The sequence below is a fragment of the Falco naumanni genome, chromosome 14 (genome assembly GCF_017639655.2).
Source record: "Falco naumanni isolate bFalNau1 chromosome 14, bFalNau1.pat, whole genome shotgun sequence".
In the NCBI taxonomy this organism is placed as follows: Eukaryota; Metazoa; Chordata; class Aves; order Falconiformes; family Falconidae; genus Falco; species Falco naumanni.
Window position 1 is genome coordinate 22,295,823 of NC_054067.1, and position 26,982 is coordinate 22,322,804.

The 26,982-nt window shown below is 46.0% G+C and overlaps 2 protein-coding genes across 6 annotated transcripts; one reads left to right on the forward strand and one right to left on the reverse strand.

Annotated features, from left to right (window-relative positions):
• Positions 1-1,771: 1,771 nt before the first annotated feature.
• KIF4A (kinesin family member 4A) lies at positions 1,772-23,592 on the reverse strand. Of its 4 annotated transcripts, none has more exons than XM_040614253.1 (31): positions 23,430-23,592; positions 23,050-23,192; positions 22,829-22,943; positions 22,002-22,192; positions 21,621-21,713; positions 20,228-20,394; positions 19,278-19,372; positions 18,966-19,085; positions 17,615-17,790; positions 16,732-16,793; positions 15,918-16,050; positions 15,374-15,432; positions 15,083-15,188; positions 14,334-14,396; positions 13,868-14,053; positions 13,104-13,207; positions 12,656-12,800; positions 12,054-12,164; positions 11,232-11,315; positions 10,540-10,653; positions 10,143-10,298; positions 9,640-9,734; positions 9,079-9,208; positions 8,059-8,229; positions 7,551-7,658; positions 6,624-6,701; positions 6,433-6,534; positions 5,642-5,803; positions 4,142-4,261; positions 3,362-3,484; positions 1,772-2,582 (listed from the first exon to the last, which is right to left on the reverse strand). In XM_040614253.1, exons 1-31 carry the CDS (start codon positions 23,590-23,592, stop codon positions 2,394-2,396), a joined length of 3,864 nt encoding a protein of 1,287 aa, XP_040470187.1. In that variant the 3' UTR covers positions 1,772-2,393. The 4 variants fall into 4 exon arrangements, with proteins under 4 accessions (XP_040470187.1, XP_040470186.1, XP_040470188.1 ...); XM_040614252.1 differs by having other exon boundaries at positions 15,918-16,053; XM_040614254.1 differs by having other exon boundaries at positions 15,918-16,053; positions 23,449-23,515.
• On the forward strand, positions 23,558-26,369 carry PDZD11 (PDZ domain containing 11). Of its 2 annotated transcripts, XM_040614257.1 has the most exons (6): positions 23,558-23,677; positions 23,820-23,903; positions 24,458-24,514; positions 24,878-24,976; positions 25,142-25,202; positions 26,007-26,369. In XM_040614257.1, exons 1-6 carry the CDS (start codon positions 23,591-23,593, stop codon positions 26,039-26,041), a joined length of 423 nt encoding a protein of 140 aa, XP_040470191.1. In that variant the 5' UTR covers positions 23,558-23,590; the 3' UTR covers positions 26,042-26,369. The 2 variants fall into 2 exon arrangements, with proteins under 2 accessions (XP_040470191.1, XP_040470192.1); XM_040614258.1 differs by lacking the exon at positions 24,458-24,514.
• The last annotated feature ends 613 nt before the right edge of the window (positions 26,370-26,982 follow it).

Below are 26,982 nucleotides of genomic sequence, written 5' to 3' on the forward strand. Positions count from 1 at the left end.
CACATACATGTGACATACATATGCTATACAAATACACACACACGCAAATATATAAAAATTGTGTTATACGTTATTCTACTCTATTTAACATCTAGGAGAGGGGGTTGCCGTGCCCCCAGGGCAGTTTGCCAGCGGTTGGGCTCCCAGCACCGCAGCAGCACCAAATTAAGATGCTCGAGCACGTCCTGCGGCACCTGGTGCTGGGGTCACCTTCCCGGGGCCCATGCTGGCCCCGTTCCCGCTGCAGCTGGCCGAAGCCGGCCGGGCACCGCTCGGGGTGCAGGCTGGGGGGGGGCCGGTGGCATCGCCTCCTCACGCTGGTGGGGAAAGCGCCTTTCTGGAGTCTCCAGCGTAAGCCAGTGCAGCCCCCACTAAACCCAGCACCCAGACAGGAGGAACTGTTCCAGGAGGAACTGGGCAGTACAAGGGCATGGAGCTAAGTTGCCTTAGCTTCAAAAAAACCACATTTTTCTGATTTATGGCTTTTCTTCTCTTACAGCTGACTAGAGCAGGATCCCCGCCCCGGCACGGAGGTGCGGCGGGGCTCGGGGCAGGAGCCCTGTGCAGCCGGGCCTCATCCCCTCCCAGCAGCGGGGCTAAGCTGGCCCCGCCGGCCGGTCGGGGTGAGCTGCTGTCCTGGGCAGCTGCTCCTCACCGGTGCCTTCCAGCGGGGCAGCAGCACCTGGGAAAGGCGGGGAGAGACCAGACCTGCCACCCTGGCCGCTCCCCAAACACCGCCCCGGCACTCGCTCCCAGCACCACAGCAGATTACTTCATAATCCTGGCTACAAGTGGGACAAGCTTGCTGAAACCACAGGCATTTGTTACCTCGTGTTTCACTTGCACAAAGATTAGTTGCCTTTGTGCTGTGCCTTTGTTCTTCAAATACGAAGCGATCCTGACTCACAGCTTCTAAGCCCTTGCAGAAAGGACAGGAAGGTGTGTGGAACGGGAGACGGATGCCCTTTCAGCAGGTCGGGCCCTCGCAGCTTACATGCTTGTTTAAATCACCTTGAAACAAACATCTTAAAAGCAGGGACTTGGAAAGCAGAGAGATGACTGAAGTTAGACGAGCAGTCAGCCAACAGCTCTTTCTTGAGCGGACTGCATGGGATCATGACTCGGCTGGCAGCAGAGCTCAGCACGCAGAGGCACTGCCAGGTACAGCTGGAACCCAGCTTCGACCGCAAACGCACAGGAGCTTGCCGAGAACTCTGCTCCAACCACTCCCCATACAGGGAACAAGCTTGTAAGAGAGCAAAGGGAAAGCTACGTGTTGACTCCACGAGAAACCATCCAGTTACCCTTTAATAAGCCACAAAGGCATGCCCGAACAGCTCCTGCACCCAGCAGCCTGCTGAGCTCACACCGAGCCAGAAGCAACATAATCTTTATTATGGTACCAAGCTCAAGATAAACAGAGGACTGCACAAGCTCAGGGAAGGGGCGGCATCCATGTGCAAGTCAAAGGGTAGGCCTAGGTTATTACTAGTACCACTAGAGGAAAAAAAAAAAAAAAAAATCTGTCGCTTTTCCTTCATGCTGTAACTCAAAACTTAGGACCAAGAGACAATGAAGGGAAAAGGAAAGGAGTAGTGCCCTGTTTGGGCTACCTAGGTTTTGAGTAAGGTATGACAGAAAAAGAGCTAGAGCTAGTCCTACTGGCAGTCAGCACCACAACTGCTGAAAGTTTTGAGGCCAAATTTAATTGCAGAGACCCCAACGTGCCTGTGTGGCTCATTGTACACAATGCAAAATCAAAAGTCAGGGGTGTTTATTAGTTACTTTATTATTAAAGCTACAACAAAGTTCAAATTACTGCAATATTCACAGATGGCTAGAAATTTTCTAAATTCATCGAACAAGGACAGACCGGTGCCCCAAAGGGTACAGGAATACTGACCATTTCATACCTGCTAGCTAGTTTAAGACTACAGACACAGTGCCGCCCGAGATCAAGCGCCACTGCACTTGGGGTGGCAGCTTGGGACAGTTCCTCATCTGTGCTGAGAGAGACACTACTCAGAGTTCCAGTGCAAATGCAAAGTTCAAGACTACCGATTAAACTGTACCCCACATGTTCACAGCTCAAGATGAAGGCAGCAGCTGGAATGAGCAACCTGGATAAAAATCACCTCCACTCACTACAGAAATTCCAAAGGAAAGTCTCTCACCATTGGCCCAAGACTCAGACATACACATATTTACAAAGCATTGAACATCATCTAGCAAGAACTAGCGTCTGGCTCCCTTGCTGAGGCAGAAGCTGCCAGGCACAACAGCCATCAGGCTTTTGCCACAGGGAGAGATCCCAACACTTTTTAAAAAAGTCATGAGCAACATCATGTGAAGAAGCACAGCACAACCCAGTCATGGAGCATCTTTTGGGCTCGTCAGTCAAGCTCCTCTTTGATAGGGGTGCAACCTGAGAAGAAGCTGGTATTGCTACTCAGTATTCTCTTCTTTCTCTTTATAAATGGTATCTGGTTCTCTTGTGACTCCTCATCTCTCACAAGCTGCGAAGCAGCAGTAGTGCTGGGCTTCTTGATGAACACATCTTGGTCTGTGATATCTTTCAGGACCTATCAGAAAAGCAAGGAAGACAGTTCTGGCGTTGGTACCCACCCTGAAGAAGCCAGCCAGCTTGTGCTGGGGGCAGCACATACAGAAGTTGCCAGGCCAATATCAGGAGTTGCTTGATTTCTTTACTCAAGTCAAAATTCTAAAGACAAACTCATGGGCTGAGCAGGAAGAGACAGTATTTGGAATAGTGGGCAAAGGTACACATGGGAAAAGTGAATTTGTTCAGCTGAGACAAGATTACAGCTGCCAAGTTGGAGTACACGATGGCTTAATAGTAAGTTTGGATTTAGACAGTTTTGTCCCGTGAGTTCCTCAATTATCAACAGCCTGGTTTGGGCTGGGAGGGAGCTGACAGCCCCCCGAGCCCCAACCCCCCACCAGGGGCAGGGACACCTCCCACCAGCCCAGGTTGCCCCCAGCCCCGTCCAGCCTGACCCTGAGCACCCCCAGGGATGGGGCACCCACAGCTGCTCTGGGCAGCCTCTGCCAGCGCCGCCCTCACAGGGAAGGATTTCTTCCCAGTATCTGCCCTAAGTCTGCCCTCTCTTATTGCTGAAGGGTGCAGCAGGAAAGCATGACAAACCTGTACGGCAAGATTTTCGTATGGAAACTCAACAGACTCAAGACTTAAATACAAGCTGCTTTGACAGCTGTAGTCTGTTCAGAATTTTCTAGCCGCAGTCTATCATCTTGGGTTTTTTCTCCTTTCAGATCCATCACCAGCTATAGTGTGCGCACAATCAGAACCACTGTTTGTTCTTACAGCTTTAGGCATTACCTTTGTAGTTGGTGTGACACACACAGGCTGAAAGAAAGTCTCTCCTGAAGCCACTTCAGTGGGGTCTTCAAGTCTGAAGCAGCCGTCAGAGTCCCTTGATTTGTCCTGACACAGTGCGGCATCCTGAGGGGCAGTAGCATTTTGAAGCACTTCAACATCCATCCCTTCCGTTCCCACCAACGGCTGAAGAAACACTAGGGGTACCTAAGCCACCTTCTTTCCAGTTGCAAAGTAATTCATAGTACAGGATGCTAGATGCCTGTCAGGCAACTGGTTTCATAAAATAGTCAATAATTAAAGATTTACTGTGGGAGGTCTCTGCTTCAAATCTTTAAGATCCAAGAGCAAGGCAGAATTTTCTAGCAAGAGTTTTAGTGACCATCAGCTGCTCATGAACCTTCCTGCTGCTACAACTCCCTCCCCAAATGAACCCTTCCATGCTTAATAAAAGAGAATATCTGCAAATTAGTTAAGCTTTTGTGCCATCTGAAGCCAAAGATGCACTTAGTAAATAGAAGTTGTAGAAGACAGACTTAAATTGTTTAGATTTGTGGCTGACAAATGGCAGCAGGTAAACCTACGTGATATCTCCCAAATTGCTGTATTTAGTGCACGAGCCTGGTACTGCAGTGGAAGACTCTATACTCAGTTACCACAGATAAACACTGAATTACAGTGACAGTTAGTAATGTTTCAGAAAGGTGCACATGCTTCACCTCGACAAACTGTGCATGATGTTGGGTGAAGCCCTTTCAGGCGCACAAACACAGCACTACTCACCGGGAAGCCACGGTCTCTATTTCTACATTTTGCTGAGTCACAGCTACAGCCTTCAGTGCAGCTCATCTTCTGCTTCCTGCAGCCACACTGTCTATTTCCACACCAGCCCTTGCAAGAGCACTGAGTAAGAAAAGAATTCCATGCAGAAAGAGCTTTGGTGTTTTAGAGACCGCATCTGAATTGACACAGCTGTCAACACCTGAAGCGATCTAGTGGACAGTACCATCCCCAAGCTGCCACAAATCTTTCGCTGTTTTCTGGCCAGTCCTGCACCCCAGGAAAAGAAACAAGGTCTTTCCCCCAACAGAGGCATCTCTTGCTTCAGTATCTCCAAGATAAGCATCTTCAGTTACTCAGTCCCTGACCAAGTTATCCAAAGGGATGCCACTTTCAGTGTCAGTTAGACAAGCTACCATTTACACACTAGGAGGCAAACCTGAGTCACCACACCTAGCGTCCTCCGTCTAGATGGAGGTGACCTAATTTAGCTCTTTCACGGCACATCAGAACAATTAATCTCTTTGCTAATCTGGGTATGTGAAGCAGTAGCAGACTGCACAGCCCAGCTGCTCCAAGCTACAGGTGTGAACTAGCAGTAATTTGCATTGGAGTTCTGCAGGGCTGAATTAATTTAAAATGAACTCAGAGGAGCCAAGTGTCAGGCACAAACCCTCCCTCCTGCAACAAGGCCAAACAGAACTTCCCCAAACCCAAACCACTAACAGTACTGTATTTCAGGTTGACAAGCTCCACTGAGAGGAACTAAAGCTAGGTCTTAAAATCCGTAAGCTTTTCTGTGGTAACTGCTGGCATTTTCAGTCACTCAACGGTGAAGTGTGTAATAATTTAACCCCCCCTGTGAAACAGGAAGAACAAGGCTCACAGTGGAGATGTGGCTTCGTAGCAATTCAAGCCCAGAGATGCCTACTGGCTCACAGCGACCTGTGTTCAGCACATTCAGGTCATCTCTTCCACCGCGTCAGGAATTAACTGAGCGGCAGGCTGAAGCTCCAGGCCCAGCAGACTGATACAAACAGAAGATAGAAGCTGAGGCTTCTATCAGGACTAGGAGCCGCAGTACACCACAGTGGGAACGGTACACAGGAATACATGACAGGCCATCCCTTTTTTTCTCCCCTAAAATAGGCTCCGTGAAGGAATAAGGCTGCTGTTAGGGCTCACGATTTTGCTGCCACCTGAAAAATATAGGCCAGTTCAGCCACAGGTAGCAGGACAGAACACCTGTGTCTTGTGGTAGAAGACGACTTGTCCAATAAAAAACTATTTAGGAAGGTGTTGCTGACTATAGGAAGCTTTTGCTCTTTCTGTCAGAAGATTATACACAACCAGTGCCAGCAGTACCACCATATTAAGGCTTTTCAGAACAATAGTGGAGACGCTACAGTCTCACTGTTTCTCTGTACACATACTAGATCCTAGGGAGACAGGCACGTGAATCCCTCGTAGGTAATAACAAGTCAAAAGGTAACAGGATCTTACCCCCATCGTGCTTCTCTTTGCTCCTTTGACTACTTTTACCGGAACCCAGTCTGCATCCTCCGTTTCCTCTCCAGACTCCTCCGAGTCAGAGAACAGCTCTTTGACATCCATTTCTCTGTATGGTGCATGGGGTTTTGCTGTCGTTCGCCGGCGAGCCTTTGGCTACACACAGAAATTACAAGGGTTGAAGTCCCAGAAGAAATAACAGGTTTACATTTTGTTAAAGCACATCAGAGTACCACTACCACAGCCCCATTCCTCTCAAGACAGCCAAGGCGGTTAGAGAGGAGATCAACTTGTCAGGATTAAATTGACTGAATTTTTAAACTGCTATAGTTGACAAACACTTGGAAATAGATTTGTGTCCGTCTTGACAAAATAAAACATTTATTTCTCCCAGCACTAAGACTTAGCTCTTTTGCAAGGCAATGATTACATCACCTTTAACAGATGCCTTGCTCCGTGATTCACAGACTAGAAATGCTACAGAGAAAACACCTGGATTACTAAGGAAGATACAGAGTCAGACATAATTACACTGAGGAAGCAATTTTGGGGTTTTGTTTGCTTTTTTTAAGATTGAAGAACTACTGCAAGCTAGTTTCAGAAGTATTCTGAAAACAGAAGCCTTAAGGACTGTCTGAAGTAGGGACCCGGCTTACTTCAACAAGCAGAACAGGATGCCTTGTAAAAAGCAGCCTGGGAGAAAGAAACTATTAATAGCCAACACTAACTTTTGAAAAGAACCCAGGTACAATGTAAGCATGGAAACTGGCATGCAGCATTTTTACCTTGGGTGGAATATAATCAAAAGAAGAATCTGGGGACTCAGGTGGCATTTGCTGAATGTGATGGAGCTTCTGTCCACTGGCAACTTGGAGCAGCACTAGTTTCTGTTGAGAGACAAAAAAGTTAGCTTTGCTAAATACATTAACCCAACTGCCAGGAAGCTCTTGTGACTTACGTCTGTACAGATCTTTACCTGTTTAAGAGTGTAATTTTCCTGGAGAATTTCTTGGTTCTTCTCACACATCTCCTTCATTTTCTCCAGCTCTTCCTCCTGTTTGCAAGACAAGATGAAATCTGCAGGCTTACGCAGGGTATCACAAGTAGTTGTTTGGGACAGAGTTTTCTGTTTGTACCTTTCTTGCAACACCAGAGGGGTTTCTTTGTATTCTCCAACGAGAGATCAGCTCTGACTTTCTAGATCAGGAAAACCATTAGTGCTACTACCTTGTTTAATGCATAACTGCTAATACAGAGGGAATTATATCTTAAATGCTCACTCTGAAAGGATCAAAACCTCCCTCTATTTCTAAGGTTTGTCTCCCAGTTAGGTGCACCTAGGACTGGTTTTGCTTTAATACATCACTGAACATGCCCTTCCACAGGAGCTTGCTACACCACTTAATTCTTAATGACGAGACAAAGTGCAGCTTGTAACGTGTTGTTGTAAATCTCTCACCTCGGTGACAGGAGTTGGAAGGCAGGGTTGGAGGGGTTATTTCCTGCTAAATTACTCCATTCCCCTTTAACGCAAACATATTTATAAGGTCAAGTTCTTCTGTTGCTGATAGCACAGTGGAGCTGTACAGCAAAGGATTAGTAATAGCATGTTGAATATCCTAACTAAACATGTTCTGAGCATGGAAGACATTTGCATGAACTGATCAGATTGTGGTGGGTTTCATTGCTGCATTTACATTTATTTAACAGAAGATATACAAGAGAAAAAATCCACAAGCTTTACTCAAACCTGTAAAGCAACTATCCTCTCTGAACAGCTGCATCAAGCAATCTTAGCTACAGACAGAAGCGCTCTCAATCCTGCTGCACCTTCCTTACTCTAAAGCTACTATTCTAAGTAACAGATAGCCCTAATGAGCACACTCTCCCCAAGCCACTTTACCTGAAACCTGAGTCGCTCCTGCAGCTGTTTCTCCTGCTCAGTTCGTGAATCTTCCAATTTCTTCTCTGCTGCTTCTTTTTGCTGAAATTGGCTAAGCAGGTACAGAACCTAAAAGCAAGTTAATATGGCAGAGGTAAACAGCTATGAATTCCTGAAGAGAAATCTGGTAACCCAGGCAAAGGCCTTGACAATTTCAGAAAGATTCTTTCTGCTACTCCCAGCACGATTCCACCCTGATATACTTTAAAAGTTATCTTGTGTTCAGGTGGAACATCCTCGCCTAGAGCACTGCAAAAAGTTATTCAATAAGACAACTTGCATAGGACAGAAGATGAATAGGGAGATTTCTTGGGCTTTTGTTAACAGTCTGCAAGAGTAACAAATCCCGATCAGACATATAGCGACAGATTGTTTCAGCACATCCCCTTTGCCTTTATCACCAGGCAGATCTGAGACCCAGAGTCCCAAGACAAAGGAGCCCTCAGGACTTCTATCACTTGGGTTTTACCTTTTCCTGGTGATGTTGTTCCTGCACCAAAAGCTGATTTTGGAACTCAGCCTCCATCTCTGTTATATGGTTTCGCTCTTCAATCAGCATCTTTTGTATGTCTGAACAGTTGGCTTTACTCTGCTGTAGGCTGCTCTCCAACTTGCTTTCCTGCACTTTTGAGAAGACCAGCTGAAAAAGAAAAGCAAGTTAATTGCTTGGGTCAATGAGTTCCACATTTGATGTCTGTTGGTACAGACATGGTGGTCTGATGGCAAAGCACTTCTGTTTAACTTCCAGCCACCCTAAGAACTGGACTGGCCATCAGCAACAGGGAACTAGCCAAGAGATTCGGAGCTAGACATCTGACAACTAGTATGGAAGTGCAAAACAGATAGCAGGAAGTCTTGTTAGCAGTTCTAGATTGATCTCCTTTCCTGCAGCACTTTGATTTTGAGTACTGGGGGGACCCCCAAAACAAATGCTCTCCCATATTAGCTCCTTCATTCTTTTCCTTTGATTTCCAAGCACCAGGGACTGATATACGATTCTATCATTCAGTTGCTCTTTCCTTGATTCCACATGAGCCCAATTCCTACCCTCTCCTACCATCAATCTTGTTCAGTCTGCTCCAATCTCAATATCCATCCCACTGCTTCTGCTCTGACCTCGGAGCGTATGTCCCTCATTTCCCTGCAGACTGCCTACTTGTTCAGGAAGTATTTTTAGGTACTTTTTTTCTCTTCCTTTTTCCTATTCCCATGCAAGCATTCTGTAAGAACAGCTTTAGCTCATATCTCCAGACCCACATAGATTCCATTTCCTTCTTCCTGTTTTTTGGATTTCCCTCCCCAAAGTGATCTACAGTACAGGAGAATTTTTTAATCAGAAGTTGTGAGGGAAATAAAACTCATCCAGTACAAGAGTGCTTCACTTTTATTCATCACTGCTGTCAGCCTGTTAGTAACTTCCTTTCGTCCTGGCTAAGCAGATTTACAGCCCTTGTCATTAGTAATACAAATAGGAAAATTCAGAATTTACCTCTCCAAGGAGATACTTCAAAGCACATTTAGCCTCTAGAATTGTTGCAATAGTGTCCCAACACTGTTTCGCACGATCTGCATTGTCTGCATCTAAGAGTTTCTGCTGTAGATCCGCTATCTGAGCGCTCCTTTGAGAGAATGCATGCATTCAAGGTTACAACACGAGTGAAAACCTGGGCTAAAGTTACTGTTAGCAGAATATTAGACAAACTAGATCGAGTTAAAAGTTTTGACTGCTTAATATGGCACCTGAAGTCTGCAATGCTATACCAGGGAGTTCCTCCTCCCTGCCACACTTCCAATTATAAGTGCATGTTTCCCTCATACAGAGATGCTCACAAACAGCTGAGAAAACAGCAATCTTAGTGACCAAGTAGTGTCCCCATTCTGGAAACATTCAAACCAGGAAAACCACATGTTCTCCTCATTTTTAGTGTCAGTGTATAAGTTACTTTACTTTCTCTTCTGTTTCACAGAAGAGTTGTGGACAGATATGAGGAAAAAAAAACCCAAACACAGAGACAAGGATGTGCAAGTCAGTGTTGCCGTACTGCCTTACCTGAGCTCCATCTCAGTTTCCAGGCTTTCAATCTGCTTTGATATGGAAAGGTCCATCTCTGAAGCCTGCAAATCTGTGAGGGAGTACGTGCGTCTCTAAAGAATTGCAACAATGGACAGAAGTAAGCAACAGGTGAAGAAATGCATGCAAGACCGAGCTTTCATTTACAGACATTTCAGCGAAGAGAAGCCATACTACTCTAAAAGCCTCTAATATCTCCCTATGGCTTCAATTCCATTGCTCCTTCCCAAAAGCATAAGCCTGTGATAAGGGGGGGTGACCCACTCACATCCATCTGATTCACTGCAATAAGTAACAAGTTACTTTAGTAACTCTGTTCCCTGACAAGCCAGAGGACAGTAACATTAACCCTTTCTTCCAGAAAAGTAACCATTGCCATCCCTACCTTTTGAGGGAAAAGGTCAAATAGGAATGAATAAGTGACAGTACTTGCTGAACAGCCAGAAGTGTGGGACAAGGAAAACAGTACTTCCCCCTCTTACTCTGAGCTTTAGAGGGGGGTTTTGCCCAGCCTCTTTCTTCTCTTTAAGCTGAAGGAGCTCCTGCGCCAAGATCTTTCTGTCCTCCAGAAGGTCTGCAAGGTGCCGTCGAGCCTCTTCAGTACTAACAAGAACCTCTACTTCGTTTGCAAGCCAGCTCTGGAGGAAGAAAAACACATCAAAAGCCAAAATCCAGTACAGTGGCTCACTGTAGTCTCAACTTCAGGACTGAATTCTCTGAAATGCCTGCATAGATAAACTGGACAATCACAATACCTCCCTCAATACATAAATCCATATTCCTCCCCTCCGCTTTCCAGCCATCAACCCCAGCAGCACCTACTGAGTTAACAAATCTAAGCTTGCCCGTTGTTTGTTGGAATATACAACAGTCACCTACTTTTACTCGTGCAGCAACTCCTTCCATTCCCCGATTTTGACTCTCCTTCCGTTTATCTGCAGCCTCCTTTTGTTTCTGCAAAGCATCCTTTAGGCGCTTGTTAGCAGCTGCTGCCTGTAAAATATTTTACACAAAAGCTGAACGGCAGTTACTTCACTTAACCTGCAATGGTTGAAAACATGAGGTACTCAATGCAAGCCAGACATTGAGATGATGAGAAGAGAGTGTAAGGTTAATAGAACCAGAACAACTTCAGAATTAAGCCAAGACTAGAGTCCTTGACTTCATTTTCTTTGCTGAGACTCCTAGTTTAAAAAAAATCTGCTTCCAGGCCTTAAAGGTAGTATCCCAAACGATGGCTTCAAGATGGGTTTATTCTATACAGCCATCCTGAAAGAATTCTGAACTGCAGTCTAGCAAATTCACCGCCACCGAGCTCATTCTACACTCCCTAGCTTTGTCACAGCTACCTGATGTCAAAGGGTATCTTAGCCTTTAAGAAACATTTAACTAGAATCCCTCAAAGGCCACAAGACAGAAGCATGGTATTTTTCTACAGAGAGAAAAGCACCTATTTCCCGACCTCCAAACTGCTTTTAAGAAGTTTCTGCATATTCTGTTACCACCTCCAACCACACTTTGCAGAACTTTTGGAACTGGCCAGGAGTTTCTAGCAGATACTGGCTCCTTACCTCTTCTGTTTTGCGCCGAAGTACAGTGGCCTGCTTCTGGAAATCTCGTTCCAGCTTAAATAGCTCATATTGCCTCTTGCGATCCTGCAGGGAAATAATGTAATTTTTTTCCATCTGTCCTAACATGTCACAGTAACACCTATGGCCAATTTCACGCTTCCTAGAACAGTATAATTACATTTGCTGTTCTGTAATGCAAGTGCTTCATGATAAGGATTTCAGTGATCATTACAAGCTTAAGCCTTGTAATGCCTCTGAGAACAAATGGCTGTTAGGCCTGAAAGGGCTCCACACTTTCCATTAAAAGGTTTAGGAGCCTAAAGGCTGTAAGAGATTGCAAATCAAAAGCTTAAGACTTAGAACCATGAAGCACCGAGGAGCAAACTTGTTACAGTAAGAACTCCTGGGAGACCAACTCAAGAACAGATGTTTGCTGTCCATTACACTTGAATGCTACAAGCAGCTGGGTTTCATTAACAGTTCTGTTTACCTGCACATTCAATATTCCTTTGAAAGTTTAAATTCCAACCTTTCTGTGGCCAAATCCTACAACTTTAAATATTTAAAAATGTTTATTAATTTTTGCTTTCTGCTTTAGAGCTGAATCATAACAAGTGTGTTAACAGCTAAGATCTGCAGACATAAGCGAGTTCGTTTACAGCCGGTGAAAGGTGGCAACCATATGAACTATGTTATCTTCAAAGCGGTCCCCAGATGTTTTTCAGATGCTTGCTAGTTAAACAAAGCCTTGCAGCAAACACTTTAATGATTTGTTTCACTCTTCAGAGGGAAGTACACTTTGGGGGCTTATTGTTTGCTCACCCGTTCTTTCAGCTGGATCACTTCCTTGTCCTTCTGTTGTTTCCATTGCCTGAATCTCTCAGCATCATCTTTCATTTGGCGCATCAGTTGTACCCTTTGGTTTTTCATTTCCTGAAAAACAGAAATGGCTGGAAGAATTGTCCAGTACTTGCATTCTGGTTAGTTTCAACTTATGTTCCCCTAGCACGTCTGTGGGGGTGGGAAGTGGCAGATGGGAAATACTACAGTGTGCTGCCCACTCAGAGTGCATGCCTAAGGACACTCTCAAAGTGCTAAACCCCAGGAATTCATTTCTTAAGGCATAAAGGGGAGACTAACACATGCACAGTATACACATGGAAATCAAAGTGAAATCAAGTGCTTAGACTGAGGCAACACATGATCAGATTATAGCCAGAACACACTTTGGACTTCTTATTCCTCCAGGTCCCAGTAGTCACCTGCCTATTATATTACTCCAGCAATCGTGGTCACATAGCGAAAGGAATTGTGCCAAAAACTGGATTTACAGTCTAACAAAACAGAAAGCAAGTGCCTTCCATCTGGAAACTGCTTTGTCTACACTGGAGCGAGCCTGAGAACTCCATGCTAGGGTTAGTTACCCTGATCTCCTGGTTCAGTTTGATGACAGTGTGTTCTGTAGATTCCTTCAGCTTTAAGAGCTTTGATTGCTCATTCAGCTTTTTCTTCAGCTCACTGATTTGCCCTTCCAACTCCTGAAGTCTTTTCCGACGCCGTTCACTCAGTCTGTAAAGAAATTACACTTTAAAGACAGCCTCCCCAATAACTGTTATTCTCAAACAAGTACTCTCCAACTTTAGAAACACCTTCTGAAGAATGAAGCAGTTGTGTATTAACATCTTTCCCACCGATGAATGCCCACTATCAGGCTTCTCTGCAGTTCATACAACTCACATGGCGTGTTAAAGGGATGCATTTGCATCAAAAGAGCTTTTACAAACTGTAAAAGTGCAAGACAATGAACTTGCACAGGTGCACTAACACAACTTCTAGTGCTATAAGCCACATGGCTTGCACAGTCACTCTTACTTGGCTTGGTTGACATCCTTCTTTGCCATTTGCAGAGCAAGGATCAAGTCCTCCTTTTCTTTTTGCAAACTGCTGACCTCTGATTCCAGGTCCTTGATATTAGCCTAGAAAGGACAAGAGTAGTAAGCCCCCAAATAAAAACCTTGAAATTACACTCTGAGACACAGCTTTAAGACAGGAAAACTCGAGAAACCACATTCCAATAGGCTGTAGACCACCTTATCTGAAAGCACTATAAGCACCAAAAGGGCTACACTGCCATACATTGAAGCCTTAGCTGGTCCACAGAACCACTGTGACAAACTAAAAGTTACGACTGAACAATTTCAGAGATGGGAGATCCCAGCACAGCTGGTGAACAGGGGAAGTACAGCTGGCGGTACTACGAGAGTTAACAATGAAGTACTTGCATTTTAACTTGGTGCAGCCAAGCAAACCTCCAAGTAAAAAGCAGAGGAGCCCATTTCACATACAACAGCTAGTAGCTAATAGCTTATTTCAGGGAAAAGACCATCTTCTGGTGGTAGAGCTTTTTGTAAATAGCTGGGCATGGTCATCCCCTCCACCTTCTCTGCTGATACCTACAGTTAACTCCCCACTATGCCCAAGGGGGCAGCGAATCACTTAAGGAAATAAACCCATTAAGAACATGCTCATGAGAGGATAGATCTTTTCCTCCTTCCCTCCTCAGCATGGAGCAGCCACATTAACTGGGAAAAACAAACTGAGTATATCATTACAAGAACTATTTCAGAAGAGTTTACCTGGTATTGGGACTGAATGGGCTCCAGCTGACTATCATTCTGAGTCATTTTTTTGGCAAGTGCCTCTTTCAGAGCCAGAGCTTTATTCAATTCAAGCAGCTCTTTGGACATCTGTGCTTGACGGAGGGCATGTTGAGTGGTGAATTCATCTGATGGTCTCTTGGTATCCTGGCCCATTTCTGCTTCCTGGAGGAGACAGCAATGAGCAGGAGAGGCCAATTGAAAGCTCTATGTGACTGCTTCAAATTCTTCTCCCCCCCCAAATTATTCAGAAATGAGAACAGGTTATCGATCTGGAACACACTGAGCAAAAAAAAGCACAGAAAGGCAGCACAAGTGTGACATATATTATTTACCAAACATTTGGATTAAAAAACTAGCATAAGAACGCAGATAAAAGAGAAATGATGAAGGTATAAAAACATGCCCCTGGTAAGGTCTGCACTGCTGTACTCCCCTCACTTACAGCTGTAGCATCCTGCTCAGAGTTTGCCATCTCTGCAGCAGCTTCCATTGTGGCATTTTCACTCTATATAGGACAAAGAAGACGATGTTGGTCAAAAGTGAAAGATTAAGTAAAATGAAGCTACTAGCAGCCTGTTGGCCTATTGGTTATTCTCCTTGTTCAGAAAGCTCTCTCTGGAAAGAGGATGCCATTGTTTTCATCCTTTAGTAAAAGTGAGCATACTCCTCCTAGATCAGCTGGACAAGCCATTCTTTCTAGTCTTCCCTGAACTCCAGCACTGGCAAGCCAGCTCCTCACAAGAGTAAGGATTCTGGGAACAGGAGGAACATCTAGCAAGGGAGAACAGAAGTTATTAAATTACACAAAGATTTGACAGCTTCTATTTAACAATTTCAGGTCCCTGCAATTTGTGTTGCTCATTACAACTACCAAGTTTATAATTCTCCTCCCAACTTTTGAATAGTAAACCCACACTTATCTCCCACTATCAGATTCTTTTATGAAGACTCCTCCTTTTTTTCCACCACACATAGTCACTCAAGCACAAGTGGCCTTTCTGCAGCATTAAAAGCACAGCAGGACAGCTCGTTTTGAAGTGGATATCAAGAGTCATTGAATACTTGTAATGCCCGAGCTTCTTAAGCAAGGTTTCTGCAGAACTGAATCCACTGCTCAGAGGATTAGCAGAAGAACCTTAAGTTTAATTAGTAAACTCACTTGGCATTCACTCTTCCTGGATTCAGTCTTACCTGCAACTGGGCCAATACTTGCTGCAGATCACGAATCACCTCTACATTTTCTTTTAGTTCCTCATCTTCTACAGTCTCTACCAGCTTCTGCAGATCAAGCTTGCACCTGTAATGCAGATGTGGGAATAAGTCCTCAAGTACTACATGGCACATTTGTGTCACACGTGCCAGTAAGGAACAACTTCCCCACTGAACATACAAATGAGAAATTGTATTCAGTTTTTCCCAACAAAAACATTTAATACTGAAAGACATTTCCTCAGCATGAGCAGGGTGTGGGAATAGACTTACACAGCATGCTGCTGAAGTTGCTCTAGTTTGGCATTCATCTTCTCATTTTCTTGTTCTGTCTAAAAGAAGTCAGAATTATATAAATTGTAGGAGACAAGTCAGAAAACAGCTAATTTATTTGTAGCAAAAGATTTGTCAGTCTGTGTCAAATCAATGTGCTGAAAGATCTTGCATGATCATAGCTACCACTTTGTTTAGCCTTTTCCACAGGAATATACACTGCAGTGAATCAAAACAAAGCAGAGCAGCGTGGGAAAAAGGAAAGAAAGCATGCACAAGTGCTGGTATTTAAAACATTAAAGCAACAGAAAGCTGAAATATTCAGGTCTGGGTTTCCCCACTGAAGTCACCAGATCTGTAGGCTCTGACAGGGTCTGGAAGACTTTTGGTTCTGACTGACAGCTAGAGATTTGAAATAAATGTGAAAAGAACATTGAAGAGAGATTCTTAACAGGCCATTAGTACAGGAGCTGCTATGAATAATCCTTCAGCTAACAGGGCAAGTCATGCAACTTAAAGCTCTTCTTGGGTAACTGAACCTTACCAGAATGATCCTCTCCAACATCTGTGCTGTCTGACCAGCTGCCTCACTCAGCCCTCGGCTCAGTTTTTGATTCTCCTCCATTAGTGACTGGTTCTTCTCCATCAGGGACTGAAGGTTCTCTAAAGGTGCCGTACTACTGAAACATTAAGAACCAGTTTGCTTGTGAACTGGCTTTGCCAGAGGTTTGTAACAGCACTGAAATTACCTCCAAGTTTCCTAAATAACTTACAATAAGTATAGGTTGTAGCAGATGAACAGAAGTAACTGGAGGAAGTCTAATCTGAATTCAAAAATATAAGTACTGCAGCATACCAAAAGTAGACATTTGCAAGAGAAGAAAACATCCTTTTGAAACAGCAATGCTGTTTAACCAATGATAAATCTGTAAACTGCATTTACTTGGGCTTTGAAATATCCTCAGAAGACAACCACTACACAGTCCAACTCTTTCCTGCATTTTCTGCTCAAGAACAATGGAGATGGAGATGCTCTACACTTAGGGGTAGAGGGGTGAGGAAAAGAGGAATGGATAGGCCTGAGAAACTCTAATACATTGCCTAGTTCCTCTCATATTTTCTACAACAGATGTTTGCAGTCGCAAGAGGTTTACTACAAAAGTAGATGAGCCATACATGCATAGAATTTTCAGTAAGCATCACAAAAAGAAGAGAAGAAAAAAAAGTCCAGATCCTATCAGAAAGCAACCAGTTTACTCTAGCCTCATACTACAGTACTGTCTAGAGCAAAGGAGATCGAGAGCCTTTGCTGATATGTGATGGCCATCAGATACTGAGCATTAATCTACAGATCTTACTTGATAGACACTGGGAGGGTCCCTCCATGGGCCTGCAGCAGTAACACCTGCAGCTGTTGAACCTAGAAAGACAAACAATTACTTCTTGTAAAACTTTTCCATGCAGTAACTAGATGGCTGAATGTGCAGGGTGTCAAGAAACCTTGCTGATCTAAAGGTCTCCCACTTTGCTGAACCACTTCTCTGTTGCTACCTTTCACATGACTTGTGAGCGTCAGATCACTTATCTTCCTAAGCTACTACAATACGTTTGAATTTACAGTACGATAATAAACATTCACTAGGCTCTGGTGAACACTCCTGTGCAGTAAGCAAAACCACTTACTTGCTCCATTGTGGAATCAGATTACTGAGCTTTCCTTTGGAGAGGCAGCACGAAAGACTGTATCATATGCATGCTGCCAAGTGAGCACAGCAAGCCTGGTTAACCCTCACCCACAGACCAGCCTTGAGGACTTCTGGCTTTGTGTTTAACCACTTCTAGTTTATGCAAGTTATTTCCCTCTGAAGCTGACTACATAGGAACACTCTCCACTTCCCACTCCATGCTGGATACAGGCACGTGATGTCAGCAAGGCAACCAGCACTGTATTTCCAATTTTGCCTGTAGCTTAATGGGCAGGAGATAATTTGTTCAGTGGAAGGGAAATGTGTATCACACTAACATCACCTTTTTTCTATAGTATTGAATAACTGCTGTAGGATTACAAGAAACATTCATGTATTTCCTTCTACAGCACTTACAGGGCCATCAAGAATCACACACTAAATATTTTTTGTGTATCTTGTGTAGCTAGACATCCTATGCCTTTGCTCACTGTTCACTGAACTTAGTACCAAACCAACATATCTACTCCTCTCACATGAAGTAAGCATGCCGTACCTGCTGCTTTAGATGATGCAGTTCAGCTGCCTGGGGATCAAGGTTCACAATGGGTTTATTTTTTATTTTTCTTGCTCTGTCAGCATAGCGCAAAGTATTTAGAGTTTCTTCCAGATTGGAATCCGCTGGGCTTACACAGGCAATCATGAGAGTGTGGCTGTTACCACCCAGAGAGTCTGAGAAAAAAAAAAAAATAAAGCGTAATTAAAGCTTTGAGAGTGAGTAAGAACGACTAGTAAGATTATCTAAGGACACAAGTGCCTCTCCAAACTACAGCTAGAAGATATCCAGCTGTAGTTTTGTGTCATTGTCATCTACTTTCTCCTCTGCCCCAGTCAGTACCATACTGAAGAGCTTTTTTTTAAAGCCAAAGTTACGTCTCAGCTCTAAACATCAATGATTTCACATCAGATGCCCCAGTAATATTGTTGTCCTGTTAAGTAATTTCTGTTAATGCTGCAATTTCTGTATGTAATTTCTGGCATAATTCTATCCCATCTCCTCCCACACAATAATACTCAAGACCTTCACACATGTCCAGACACCAGAATTCACACTGTCTTCCAATTTAAAGAATTATTGCCTAAGAACACGTTTCTTCAGATCATCAAGCTGCATGGCATTTTATCCTTTGGTTTTACACTAACATATATTGGCTACTTAAATTTTTTTTTATGAGAAAAAAAAAAACCAGGGCCCCACATCAAGCTCTGCATAATCCAGTTTCTTTTCATTAGATACTTTCAGATATGAATAACATTCAAGACACTAACTTTGTGTACTGAATTATTTAACTACCAAAAAAATCCCAGTAAATTGCAATACTATAGCTATGGCCATATCAAAGGCTAATTTAGAGAAAATGTATTAAAAGAACATTGCAACTATAAGAAAAATAAGTACCACTAAGACCAGATATTCAGACTAACAGAACACCACAAACATGGCACACAGTGAAGGCACAGACAGCTGGGGCTTCATTCTGGTTGCTGTATCCTCCAGTAAGTAGCTATAATTAGGGTATAATAGTAGATCTCTTCTTCCAGCCTTAACTTCCTTCTCCCCACCAAAAAAAGCCCACACACTGAATCTGTCTCGTTTCCTCCTATCACATGGGAACGGCAGAAGAGCTGGACTCATAAATGAGACCATCTCAATATACCTGCAATCTAAAAATAAGCATATAGAAAAGGTCTAGTTTCAGAGAGAAGAGGAACAAAACCAATAAATGCAATCCCTTTGTCAACAGCAGCTACTGCTTTGAACTGTGATTGTATGGCTGTTGGGGTTCTTGCTACTTTTATTTAAAGTGCATCTATAAATTTAGGCTTTATCATCACCTGTCTCTTACCTTGCAGCAGTCTTGTTAGCTTTGAGTCTCTGTAGGGGACAAACCCACCTTTTTTATTTTCATCCCCAAGAGCACTAATTACATTCCCCAGGCAGAGGAGACCTCTGTTTATGTTGATGCCTGCATACAAACAGATGACAGTGAATAGAGCCACCTCAATAGCTAGGAACTGGCAATTTACTGCCCTTATTAAAGAAAAACATTAAAGAAGATTTGAAAAAGGCACATTAGAGGGGTTAAATTACTGGTATGCTTTAATATTAACTGAAAAGCAATAGGAAACCCAAGGTATAGTAGCCCTTTTCTACAGACCTTCTTTTAGTCTGTCTCCCTCAGCCTTGGTCTTCTTTTGTCTCTCTGAGCCAGCAAGATCAACCAGGTGTAGTTTGCAGTGAAAACTGCAGTTCCTATGACAGAAATAAACTATTTTACTCTCTCAAGTACACATGTAGTTAGGAAAGGAGCAGTCCAGTGGTTACTATAGTTGAGCTACTCGGCTGAGAAATATAATGCATATTAGAGGCAGCCAAATAACTGCCTCCATAATAGCTCAGATGAGTTTATCCAAGACCAAGAAAGGACAACAGGATGTGCTGGTTTCAGCTGGGATGGAGTTAGTTATCTTCTTAGAAGCTAGTACTGTGCTGTGTTTTGGCTCTGATGTGAGGACAATGTTGACAATGCACTGATGTTTTTAGTTGCTGCTAGGTAATGTTTATACTAAGTCAAGGAATTTTCAATTTCTCGGGCCCTGCCAGCGAGAGGGCTGGAGGGGCACAAGAAATTGGGGGGGGACACAGCCTGGACAGCTGATCTAAACCAGCCAAAGAGGTATTCCATACCATGGGATCTCATGCTTGCTATATATACCTGGGGGGTTGGCCAGGGTGGGCAGGTCATTGCTCGGGGACTGGCTGGGCATCAGTCAGTGGGCGGTGAGCAGTTCCATTGTGTATCACATATTTCTTCCTTTCCCGTCTGGATTTTATACTCCACCCCCCCACCGCCGCTATTGTCATCATTGTTATTATTGTTCTTTCATTTTTATTCTATTTCAATTATTAAGTTGTTCTTATCTCAACCCTTAAGTTTTAAATTCCTTTCCAGTTTTCCTCCCCATCTCTCTGGGTGAGGGGGGAGCGAGCAAGCAGCTGTGTGGTACTTAATTACCAGCTAGGGTTAAACCACAACACAGGACAATGAAACTTTGAGTAAGTCTGACTCCTAACATCTGCTAGGAGTGGCTGCACGATCACACTTACTTGTCATTTTTCTTCTTCTGATCAATGCAAATGGTAAAGATGGCATGGGACCGTGAGGACTGAGAATTCATTGCTGTGGAGGCCACCGTTCTGGAATTGTTCCCTTGCTCTAGGCAGGATACAGTATCTTGGGCACAGGTGACATTTCTTTCTGTTAACCCTACAATCTGCATCCAGGAAGAAAGAATTATTTATCCTCTCCCTCTTCACCCCAACTTACAACAGAAAAATTATCCTTAGACTACAGCAGGCAAAACAAAGTCCCTGTATAGTTATTGCATCCATAATAGCCAGTCCTGCTTCAAGACAGAAGCTTAAGATACTTCCCCCACCAAAAATTTGTTCTGAACTTCCTAACAGTAACATTAATTCACATCCCCTCTCCTTCATCCTACTCCTGTGTACACACACCAAGTTCCTCTATGCCTGCTTTAGTGTCAACTAGGCTATGGGATGGAAGCAGGACATCCCAGTACTCTGGAGAAATTCATAGCTGTGCTCAGATATCCTCAGCCAAGCAGGTAGCTGAAAGTTGTGCCAGTCACAGGCAGAGGAAGGGGAAAACTGGCTGATGTGGTGGGGAGGCTGGTGTGAATAGAGTAGAGAGGAGGCAGGTATTAGGGACATAAAGGACAGATTGGACCAAGTAGTAGGGACTCGTCATACTCCTTGGCAAGCCTGTGCTTTCTCTGTCTCCCTGGATCACAATGCCACTACTGACATGGATGAGTCGCACCCCAGTACTTTAGAGGCAAGTGAGCAACACAGGATTACACATAACAAAAATATTAATAGATAAAAGCTACAGGTGTCACACACACCTAAGCTGTGCAAAAGACAACTGCCAACCTATCCACCACTGCAAACAAACTGTATGAACGAAACACAACTGACAGATGGAAGTTTAACTACAAAATGTGTACACAGAGCAAGCAGTAGCACAAGGTTTTTCTGCACTACACTGTAAGCACACATCTGTACAAAACTGCTAAGAAAATAATTTGGCCACTTAAATAGTTTCCCCTCAGGATCCCTTTGTTGCACCCTACTTCTGCCATACTGAAGCGTACAATTGCAACAGAATCTGAAATTTGGTGAAGGAACCTGAAGTATAACATTCTCAGTTATTCACCGCATTCAGCTTTGAAAAAAAAAAAAAAAGTCAGAATAGGGCTTGAAAGTGGTTTTGTTGTGAATTCCTAACCTATTGTTGTTATCTGAGTACACTTAAGGATCATCAACAGCTCAGTTTTGAGAGGAGTGAGTAGTTGCGGTGATTACATATGTACTAATACAGAGCAGTGGTCAAGGAGTCAAGACAGTTATTTCACCAAAACATCAGTCCCTAGCCACATTGCCCCCTTGGGTACCCATATCTAACACGGCAACAGACCTTTATGCCTTCTTTTGGATCTTCTCGTATACTGATTTGAGAAGGCCGTTCTCTTGATGGGCACAGCAGGTCTAGAATATCCTCATTGTAGATCTGAAAACATCAGAACAGCAGTTCAGGGTTCACAGCCTTGCAAGAGAACCATTTGCATAAAGATGTACAGTTACAGTGAAATCACAGCTAACTTTGTATGACAGTCCATTCATTTTACCTATACAAAAAGATACCTGGGACTCAGAACCCAGTTCCTGACAAGACCTTATGTAGTCTTAGGTTTTGACTTAATAAATACCTATAACTTGAAGCAGGTAGCCTCGTTAAAGCTCATTTCATCACTAATTCATAACTTTATAATAGTTTGAAAATCAAAGCAACTTTTACCTCTAGATAAGAAACTTTGAGGATAAATTCCCAATCCTGCCTTTGCTCCATCTCCTTAAATAGTAGTTTGATTACACGAGGGATGACCCCCACACTAGGGTCATGCTCTTGATTGGCAGTGTAGGCACCTCCCATAGAGTATGTTTTTCCAGATCCGGTCTGTCCGTAGGCTAAGACAGTAGCATTATACCCTGGGGGAACAAAGGACACCCAGATCAGACAGTCAGCCCAGATGAGACAGTTTGAACCAGACATGGGAACCAGAGGAAGCTTTGAGGAACAAAGCTGCATTCTAGTAAAAGCATCCTTCCAGAAAAGCACTGCCCCTCACTATCAGTTCACACAATCTTTATGCACAGGTCACAGATAGCAACATCTGGGGGAAAAAAAGTCAGTGAAAAGCTCCCCAAAATGCTGATACAATTATTCCAGCCCTTTCAAGAACGTGCTGTTGCTTTACTAGAGCTAGCCATAGAAACACAGTGTAACTTCTCCGTCATCCCAGCTCCACCGCACATCGCTAACAGGTTCTGGTATGGGACGCTTATCAATACTCATAGTGTTCTTGATAAAATCCTATTGCCTGATCCAAAGAACACATACAAGTCATTTTGTTAGCCCTGTGGGTACAACAGGTTGTAAGCAGATAAGATCTGGCACTTCTCATGAGAGGCTGGGGTCAGTATGTAGATAGCACAGGATTGTATTTTCTGAGGAAATCAAAAAGCAAGTCAAAACAGAGAATTAAACAGCACCATCTTCCACACAGCCGAGGCCACCAAACCCCCAGTGTCCGAAAACAGAGCCTGAACTCAGTTATAACAAACCTTTGAAGATGCCTCGTATGAGAGGGGAGACAGCCGTGTTAAAGACCTCCTCTTGCTCGACAGACGGGTCGAACACATAGTCATACGTGAAGCACTTATTGCTCCCCACGACCACCTGTGGAGGAGAGGAGAGCAGGTAGCGCTGACCAACCCCCCCAGCACCCCGACAGCCAGCCGGGGCAGGCACGGCCCACCCCCGGCGCAGACAGCGGCCTCCTTACTTGCGGCTCCCCCGGCGTGAAGGACAGGCACATCTGGCACCCTTCGCTGGTCTCCTTCGGCACCAAGGGACGGCAGCGCAGCGCCACACGCACCGGGATCACCTTGTCATCTTCCCTCACCATTTTCACCCACCGGGGCCGCCCTGCCGAGGAACACAGCCAGGTGAGGTCTGGTAGGAGCGGCCCGGTAGGGCCCGCCCTGGAGGAGCCCGGCGCTGCGGCCTACCCCCCGACCCGGCACCCTGGGGCCTAGGCCGCGCCAGCGCCCCGCCCCCGCTACCGACCTCCCGGCCCGGCCCGGCGGGGAGCGGGGAAGCATAGCGACCACCGGCAGTCCCACCTGAGGGGAGGGGAGCGGGGCGGAGCTGGGGGGGGCTCACCGGCGGCTGCGGGACCCACCTGGAGCCGCCACTGCTCTGGGTGATGGTGGCGCCGCAACCGCCAACGTTCAAACCGGGGCCGCGCGCCGCAGCCGCCAATGGCGAGGCCGCGCGGGCGGGCACGGGCGGGGCGCGGCGCTCCCGGCAGGCAGCGCGGCAGCATGGAGGGCCGGCTGCCCTACGACGACTTCCCGGTGGTCTTCCTGCCGCCCTACGAGAGCCCGCCCGCCTGGGTGCCGCCGCATGAGGTGAGGGGCCGGGGGGCGGCCGGGCCGGGGGGCCGGGCCTGGCCTGGCCTGGTCTGGTCGGGCCGGGGGCGAGTGGCGGGGATGGTGGCGCGGCGCGGCCCGGCCGGTGCCGCCGCCTGAGGGCCGCAGCGCTGCCTTGCAGAGGGTGTACCACCCCGACTACAACAACGAGCTCACCCAGTTCCTGCCCCGCACCATCGTCCTGAAGAAGCCGCCCGGAGCGCAGGTGAGACCCGCTTACCCCTTCCCCCCTTCCCCCCGGCAGGGTGCGGGTCCTGCCCGCCCGGCCCGTCGGCGCCGGGTTTCCCGTGCTGGGCGCGCGGCCGTCCTTCCCGGTGTCTTTCCTGGCGGAAAGCGGCGGGCGCAGCTGCGGGGCTGCTGTACTCCCAGAGCGGCAGCACCTCGCAGCGGGGGATGCCCAGCCCGGGCAGGCGGTGGCCCTCCCCTCAGCCGGGGACTCGGTGTGGCGGGGGGCTAAGGGCAGGCCTTGCCCCCCTCGCCGGGTAGGGCCGTGCCACAGCGGGAGCGGAAAGCTTCGTGGGCGAGGCAGAGCAGTACGGTGTTTTGGAATGTGGAGCAGATAAAGGACAGGGAACAGGGGGCCCCTCGCCTGGCCGAGCTGCCATGGTGCAGAAGGTAGCAGAGGGCCTGGTGCGCCCTGCTGCCCGGCCGAGTGCCGCAGCGCTGACACCTTTGCTCCATCCAAGAGACAACGTTAGCAGTGGGAAGGGTCCCGGGCCAAAGCAGGTGACTGTGTTTCACTGCTGGTTTCTCTCACAGCTGGGCTTCAATATCCGGGGAGGAAAAGCCTCACAGCTGGGAATCTTCATTTCTAAGGTGTGTCTGTCCTTCTGTCGTTCCCTCCCTGCATTCTGTCTGTTCCCTTGGGTGTTGCTGAGCCAGCTGGGTGTGCAGGGAGACTGTCATATGCTTTATATGCACCTCCAGACTCATAGCTGTAATTTCCTACACACTAAGCAGCAATCAGACAGTCCCGCACCATTTCCTCATCTCTCCCCACCCGCAGTGTTGCTGGTGTGCTGCAGTCCGTACTCCCCATCCTCCCCAGTCCCGTGTGAGTGCACTGGATGGACACAGTGGGGCGGCTCTGGAGCTGGACTGCCTTGGCTGCATGGAGGGGAGCTGTGGCACTGGCCATGCCAAGGGTCACTGCTACTGTCTCTGCTCTTCCTTTCACAGGTGATCCCTGACTCGGATGCGCACAGAGCTGGGCTGCAGGAAGGGGACCAGGTGCTCTCAGTAAACGATGTGGATTTCCAGGACATTGAGCACAGCAAGGTGAGCACTCCTGTGGCCCAGGTGCTGGAGCAAGGACAGGGTAGAGAATCCATTCACACACCATCTCTGTCCGACCTTTCAACCTGCACCAACTCAGTTGCGATGCATTCCTTTTTCCTGTTCTCCAGCACGGTCTGGTCACTGAGCGACTCTTTCTGCTTTCAGGCTGTGGAGATCCTGAAGACGGCCCGTGAAATCACCATGCGTGTGCGTTACTTCCCCTACAGTAAGTGCCCGATAGCTCCAAGTCCAGTCACCTAGCAGCATTTCTCCTTGGGACGCAGATGCCTGTGCATCCCTGCTGATTCCACCTGAGCTTAGCAGTTGCAAGTCTAAGGTGATAGATGGTGTTAAGCCTGCAGATCAGAAAGAACATTAGGCTTTGATTTGGGGATAAGGACGGGTACCAAAAGGTACAAAACAGTAAGCACTGGCTTTGGCTGCCCTCATAGAAAAAACTTGCAGAGCAGGGCTTATCCACACAGTGCTAAAAGATGGGGTGACTTTTGAATGGAAATGTTAACTTCAGAGTGGTAGAAGTAGCTATTTATCCTTGAACAACATAGGAATGAGTTCTGTCGCTAGTGGATCTGTGCCAGTGGTGGACACTGCTTGTGGCTTTTATCCCTCCCTAAGAACATTTAAATTCTAAGTGAAGGAAAAGACCATATTAACTCAGTTTCTGCACCCATAAAGTTCATAGATAGAAGGGGGGTGTGGGGAAAAGGTCAAGTCAAGGCAAACAAGGATTCTTCATAAAATGGAAACTGACCCTTAAGTGAAGAAAGAACAAAAATAGGGAGCAGGAGAAGAGAGGACTTCAAACAAACTTTTGTTCTGCGTGCCCTAAAATAACTTGAAATGACTGGCTGAGGTGCAAATATGCTATTTTAAAGCCAGCTGCTACCCAAGGGGGTAGCAAACGCTTTCTCTACTTAGTGAGATATAAACAGAATATATGTTTTCCTATAACATTTTGGCTAATTCCCTCTTGCCATCAGCGACTGCCTCTCTTCTCTTTCCCTTCCAGATTACCAGAGACAGAAGGAAAGAACTGTTCACTAGTAGGCAGCTGTCTGCTGAGTCTCCAGAGTGGTCATCCTGCAAAAAACTCCACTACTTTTCCTCAACATCTGAGATGAAACATCCTGTTTCACCTGTTACTGGAAGTACAATGTCCTGTTGGCTGCACAGGCATCAACTCAGTTTCCTGCATTGAAGGATTCCAACAGAGTTTCATTTAGCTGGAAGATGGATGGGGCTTTAGTCTGTACTCCTTGAACTGGGTGTTGAAACAAGCTGATGGTGTTGATGTGGGTATTGGAGGGAAGCTTCTCCAGCAAGATCTGTGCTTCTGTTCTAGCAGGACTTAAATTAAATGAGTGCTCTCCTGGTTCTGGATCCAGCCCTTGTTGCTAAATGTAAGGCCAAGAGGGTCTGAGCGTGCCTGAGCAGAGCATGGCCTGTGTCCTCCAAGAGATCAACCTGTTCGCTTCTCTTGTGACATGAAATTCTTTCCTTCTCCACTGTCCTACCTCTGCTCTACGCTACTGGGTTTGCTTGGGACTCAAGGAACAGGAGTAAAATCCCCTCAAACTCAGTGCACATCTCTAGCTGCACTAGTCTGCCAAAGCATGTTTGTACCTCTTTGCTGCTTAATGACCCCCGCGACACAGGACCAAGACGCTTGGAGCATGTTCCTGAACTGCTGCAGGCACTTGTCCAGCTTCCCTCAGGTGTGGTGCTTGCACGGTTAAGGGTTTCACTCGCTGAACCTGCTTCCTTCGCTTGGCACAGCCCTGTCCCTCTCACGACCTCCCATCAGAACTCCCCACCACTTCGAGGTAAACTCCCCTTGTCTCTCCTCTGAGAAAGGGGACGAAGCCTGCTGCACCCTGCGCTGGCAAAGCACAGAGGAAAACATGCTCATTACTAGCAAATCTGGGTGTGGTACGTGGTGGTATCACGTTGTAGATGGCATCAGGACAGCCCTTGCTCCGGCCTTG

Excerpts from the sequence above, each read along its gene's own strand:
- PDZD11 (XM_040614257.1), top strand. The coding sequence starts at position 23,591 with ATGGAGGGCCGGCTGCCCTACGACGACTTCCCGGTGGTCTTCCTGCCG. Across the intron at positions 23,678-23,819 it reads CCTGGGTGCCGCCGCATGAG|AGGGTGTACCACCCCGACTA; the intron begins GTGAGGGGCCGG and ends GCTGCCTTGCAG. Across the intron at positions 24,515-24,877 it reads TGGGAATCTTCATTTCTAAG|GTGATCCCTGACTCGGATGC; the intron begins GTGTGTCTGTCC and ends TTCCTTTCACAG.
- KIF4A (XM_040614252.1), bottom strand. The coding sequence starts at position 23,592 with ATGCTGCCGCGCTGCCTGCCGGGAGCGCCGCGCCCCGCCCGTGCCCGC. Across the intron at positions 19,086-19,277 it reads GGGAGACAGACTAAAAGAAG|GCATCAACATAAACAGAGGT; the intron begins GTCTGTAGAAAA and ends GTTTGTATGCAG. Across the intron at positions 3,485-4,141 it reads ATAGAGACCGTGGCTTCCCG|GATGCCGCACTGTGTCAGGA; the intron begins GTGAGTAGTGCT and ends ACTGCCCCTCAG.